This window comes from Phoenix dactylifera, chromosome 2, assembly GCF_009389715.1.
Source record: "Phoenix dactylifera cultivar Barhee BC4 chromosome 2, palm_55x_up_171113_PBpolish2nd_filt_p, whole genome shotgun sequence".
In the NCBI taxonomy this organism is placed as follows: Eukaryota; Viridiplantae; Streptophyta; class Magnoliopsida; order Arecales; family Arecaceae; genus Phoenix; species Phoenix dactylifera.
Window position 1 is genome coordinate 17,249,997 of NC_052393.1, and position 5,927 is coordinate 17,255,923.

Below are 5,927 nucleotides of genomic sequence, written 5' to 3' on the forward strand. Positions count from 1 at the left end.
TCCTCACCCAACAAACCATTTGCGTAGTCCAGCAAGGAAGATTATATCATTGGACAAACCCCAGTGTCGCCGCTGGCATCCGTCACAGCACTATTGTAATGCGTAAAGAAAGCCCGGTCTTCTGCACGAAGGTTGTCACTTGTGGGCTTGGTAGGATCCGAGGGAGGCTCATGCAGGGATGTCTTTAAGCTCGAAGTTGACTCGAGCCTTTCTTCTTTCTTCTTTATCTCCTCTCCCAACAACTCCTCCACCCTTTCTTCCGTAGAAGACGAGCAATAAATTGCTCCATTCCTCTTCTACTAGGTGCAAGAATTTAGGAGATAGTAGAGGCCTCAACCCTGACATCAGGGGCCGCTCCATGCTTTCCAAGTAACTCACAAGCTTTCCAAAACTATGAAGGAATGGACGATATGTTCTCTCCCTCCCACAATCTTCTATACAATCTCTCTGTCCTCCGAGACAAGGTCCAGCAATTGGAAACCCTTGCGGCTGCAGCTCTCTCTCCGAATGAAATCCAGCAGGAATCTATAGTCATGGAAATCTCGAGTGCTGGAGATATTGTTCAGCAGATCATCACTGCAGCCTCATCCACAGCGTATATTCTCCAGCAAATAGGCCTCGATGCCGCTGTCCTGAGTCGTGATCTGCCTCAGCATCAAACGAAAGTACTGTACCAGCAGGGATCCACCGAAGCCATGAACCAAGTCTTCTACAACAACTCGGAAGGTGGTAGGAGTACCGTCATTAGTTTCGAAGTCCAATATCACAATGCCAACCAAAGCAGCAATGCCAGAGATCATGGCATAAGCGTCAGTAGCGGTGGTAATGGAGCTAAAACTGCAGATCATCGAAACATGGGAATGCCTTATGAGGTCGAAAAATGCGGGGAATCGCATACTTTTCCGCTAAATGGATGCGACGACATCATCGAAATGGATGCTGCTGCTCTATTGGCCAAATACAGTCACTACTGCCAAGTGTGCGGCAAGGGGTTCAAGAGGGAAGCGAATTTAAGGATGCACATGAGAGCTCATGGCGACGAATACAAGACCGCCGCAGCTTTGAGCAATCCCTTGAAGAATAGTGGTGGCTCCATGGCACAGAAGAACACTGGATCGGCACAGAGGTATTCGTGTCCCCAAGAAGGGTGCAGGTGGAACAAGAACCATGCCAGTTTCCAGCCGCTCAAGTCGATGGCTTGTGCGAAGAACCACTACAAGCGCAGCCACTGCCCGAAGATGTATGTATGCAACCGGTGCGACCACAAGAAGTTCTCGGTGCTGTCAGACCTCCGCACGCATGAGAAGCACTGTGGGGACCTCCGATGGCGGTGCTCATGCGGGACCAACTTCTCAAGGAAGGATAAGCTCATGGGCCATGTAGCTTTGTTCTCTGGTCATACTCCAGTTAAAAGTTTCTTGGGAAAGTGAATTCCAAATGGATGAAGGTAAGGTGGTCTAGACTTGAAGTATATATGTTTTTATCTTTATTTTATGTTAAGCAACGTAACGTTTTAGGAGTAATTGATTGTTTTTAGCATGTAATAAATTTAGTGCATGAGTTCAGATCACAGATGTATGTATCTATATCCATGTCGAACTCTTAAATAGCTTAGAGCAAAGATGTATGGTAATTTGCTTGTTATTTAGTAAGCATACCTTGAGGTTCACCATAAACACCAAGGCAGGTGTTTCACTGGAATTCTATGTCTCTTTGTAGAGTAGGGAAACTGAAGAAGCCGAAATGCTCTACATGCTAAATTCCTCTCAGTTAATCCTTCTCTACTTCTACTACTAGCTATTCGCTTCTTCCTTCAAATTAGCTCAGTTCTTTTTAAAGCTAAAACTCCCAAACATTTCATCATGTAGTTTCTCCTTGGAATTAATCACAATCACTGAAAAAAATTTTTGTGCATTCATGAATTGCACAAAACATATTAAATCGAGTTAGTTGCTTAGGATTTAGTCATGAATTGAAGACCGATATGAAGTTAACTTCCTATAAATCCATTGTAGTAGTAGTAGTAATGTCCATGGTCAAATAATCTAAATTAAATACCATGTCATGATTCTTAAATATCTCCTAACCTGTGAATATAATTTAAGGCCACATCTTGTCGAATATATTTTCAAGTTCCTTTGCTGCTTTTAGCCAAGTTCTTCATAGCATGCCCTTTTTCTTTTATGAGTCAACCTTTAACCTAAGTTGAATATGAAAGCCAAACTCAATGTAGTGATTTTTGCTGATTCTGCACAGTCAAACTGTGCTGGTTTTGCTGATAGATTCCTACACTGTTCTGAATTCTAATAAGTTCTTCCTAATTTATAAACATTCACCCTAGCTTTCTTCATTTCACCGAGATCATCTTATATAATATGTGGCGCTCTTCATTAACTGAATATGTATCCAAATAACAATTCTTATACTTGAATATTTTTGAGAAATCAGTTCATCACTGTACAAGAATAACCCTTCCCTGTAAACTTAAATTGCATGCTCAAGTTGTATTATCTTCTATACCTCAAGCTCCACACCTCCACCTTTACCAAATTCAAATGACATCTCTCTTTCATGGTTTTACCTTGATTTTGTTGTTTGAAGCCTACCTACCTCCCCGATCTTCAAAAGCAAATTTCTTTTTGATATGATCGGGGAGAAAAGTAATTCCTCAATCCACTCAACTCGAACGTCTCCGACAACAAAATCTAAGAACCATGAAAGTAAGATTTTAAGTCCTTTTTGCTTTTTATTAAATATGATAACAGAATTTATTGCAGTGCCTCTGTTTATACTAGTAAGGTCCGAATATCCAAATTTGGGTTAGATTCTTCTTTCCGTTTAAAGAGATCAAAGTTTTCTTAAAATAGTTAGCGACTAGTTACTTGTAATCGGTTTGCCCGATCTATTCAAGCCCAAAGTCTTTTAGATAGGTTTGGACCAAAGTTTGAGGCCCCACGGGGCATGCTAGGTCTAGAAAATAAGCATGCCTATTAAATGGGCTAGACTCTAGCTTGGAGATTAAAGACCGGCCCAAGCTTAGATTGGCCCGAAATTTTAAACCCTAGTTCTTTATGCTTAAATCCTAGCCTTTTTGATATGTAAACTTTATGGAGAAGATCTAGAATCTTAGAGAATCTTATTTTCGCCATTGAGTATTGAAATTACTTTAGGTAATATTTAGTTATTCATATTTAGCATTTTTATGCACTTCCAGTACATTTTAAAAATTGAAAAAAAAGGTCAAAAAAGATCAAGTCCTGGCCCAAGTAAAGGCCAGGATTGGGCCAAAAAAGTAGGCCCACAAGCTCGATTGGGTCAGGGCCAGGCCTAAGTAAATCATATTGACCTTCGGCAAATCTTGTCCTCAACCTAATCTAGCTAGCTCGGCTTGTGAATAGATCTAGTGACCAGTATGTTGAAATGTTAAAATCTTCTTAGAGGTAAATCTCATCTTCTATATCAATTATATATTTTTCATGTCACCCAATTCCTCATAGATTGGAAAATATGTCTTGATAAAATATTATAAAAGAGGATAAAAGTTAATTTGTCCAGATGTTTCAGACCTAAACGACTTTGAAACAGGGTCATCCAGAGCTTGACAGACATGTCCAAGTTATTATATTATAGATCTTGAAAAGATATCCAATTTCACTAACAAAAAAAAATTCAAAAATAGATATGCTAAAGTTATACTTTGAAGAAGATTTGATGTGAGAACTGGTTTGGGTGTAGCAGATATGCTCTGCACCTGCCTGAGGTGGTCAAATGGTCCACAACAATTTTAGTAATCCTCTTGATTCATTCTTGGTTTGAATGCTTGAATTTGATGTCAATCAACTAACAAGCAGGTGCATTTAAAAATGGCCATAGCATTGCATAAATGATTTCATCTTTGATCAAATGATTTTACCTGTAAGACTCTTAAAATCACATAGGGCTCGTTTGGTTCGTGGGAAAAAAAGGGAGGAAAATGTGGTCAATGAGAAAGTAATGAGATGCCTCTTGTTTAGTTGGAGTTTTTAAAGAAGAGAGACAGAAAAGTTGTATTTCCATTGGAATATAATTTTCACATTTCATGGAAAAGTCTTTTCCATGAGAAACATGAGAAAGTTACTTCCCCATGAGGCGGAAATCACTTCATTTTTATTTTTTTCCCCAAAAGGCCCTTAAGCATTAAAGAAGCATTAAAAACCTAATTTTTATTAAGGGCATAATAGGAATTATACATAACTTTCCCAGAAAAGTGGATGGCCAACCAAACATAAGCACTTTGTAAATTTGTCATTTTTCCATGGTCAACCAAACATACCACAAGTACTTTCCTAGGTATCTCTTCGTAGGAATTTGTTTTCCAGAAATCATATTCCTACGAGGAAAAATGCTTCCTGCAAACCAAACGAGCCCATAGGCATTAAGCAATTTCAAACAATATCCATACGTACGCACATACATACATACATACATTTGCCGGCCGACTTTATGGAGGATAGTTATTGTAAGTGCATTTGAAACGTATTAATTAAGTTGTCGTTAGTAGAGATGTACCTTGTTATCAAACCTCATACCTCTTTGGGGGTCTTGCAACCAATTACAAGGGACTCGCTAACTTTCTTTGACAGATTACAGCAATCCACATATATAAGGTTATAAGATGCGTTGTGGAGCTTCCATCAAAACGCGAGTCTTTTGCTAATGGACGAAGAGCTTCTGGAAAATCATCACTGAGGAGAGGAAAGATTCTATTCGCCCGGATTCTCCTTGTAGGCCTAGTTTGGTATTGTTCATGGGAAAAAAGAGGCTTGATAGCATCGATTACATTGCATAATGGATGGGTAAAATAACTACCTGAAACATATCTATGTTTTTGGTAAAGGAAATAATTTTGGGAGCCAATTTAGCACATTTGCTCACAAAGCCAGTAAAGGGCGCACTAATAACACCAGGATTAATAACAAACAAAACCAAGCAAACGATTTCATCGCTTTAATTAATTTCCTTAGGCATTTAGAGACTAAAACTGACATATACTCATTTTCCTCCATTATAGAGTTTTTTCACCATCCAACATCCTTGTGCACTATCCTCAATTATATATAGAGACTACTACTATAGTTTATCTTAATACATTATGCCATTTAATCAAGTACTAATTAGCCAAAAATATTAAGGCTACAGTCGACAATATTCTAAGCCCTCCAGTACTGCCTTCCACTTCAAACCTAGGGGCACAATGTAATGTTGAAATCAGCTCCAGCACATGAGAAGATCCCTCTCTCTTTCTCTCTTCGGGTCCATTCGGGTCGGGTCGGATCCATTCGGTAAACCCAGACCCGACCCAGAAATTGATTCGGGTCCAATTTTAAGACCCGACCCGAACCCGCGGGTCTTAAAATTCGGGGTCGGGTCGGGTCTATGCGGGTCGGGCCGGGTCGGGTCTCGGGTCAACCCGACCCATTTGCAGCCTTAGATTTGCAGTGAAGACCAAATTCCTCTGGTGAACCGGCATTCAATGAAGAGATGAGAAACTGTTACCGCTCAGGTGGCACATAGAGGAGCTGACCGACCAACCTTTTTTTTTTTTTTGCTAAAATAAAGAGGAAGGAGGGAGGAAGGGGGAGGCCACCCCCGCGTAGCAGCCCCCACTAGGCCCCCACCCCGCCAGGAGAATGTTCGATGCGGGCAGAAATGACCGTGTGTTGGGCACCCCGGCCGGTTTTACTCATACCCTCCTCACCAGTGGGCTCGGCTCGGTTACCCCTCTGGGCGTCACACCTGGCACCACTGAAGCTACCAACAGGGCGATACGCCCTTCCAGACTCTATGTCCGAGTAGAGAGCATCTGGTCTCCACAATTTAATCGACGCCCGTGCGTTTCGAACTCGGAACCACTTGGTTGGAAGTAAGACCACGTTCCCATTGGGCTA

General features: G+C 40.9%; 1 protein-coding gene across 1 annotated transcript; it reads left to right on the forward strand.

Moving 5' to 3' along the window:
* Nucleotides 1-357: 357 nt before the first annotated feature.
* Nucleotides 358-1,510, forward strand: LOC103723250 (protein SENSITIVE TO PROTON RHIZOTOXICITY 2). Its single transcript, XM_008814115.3, has one exon. It carries the CDS (start codon nt 402-404, stop codon nt 1,428-1,430), a length of 1,029 nt encoding a protein of 342 aa, XP_008812337.2. The 5' UTR covers nt 358-401; the 3' UTR covers nt 1,431-1,510.
* Nucleotides 1,511-5,927: the final 4,417 nt, after the last annotated feature.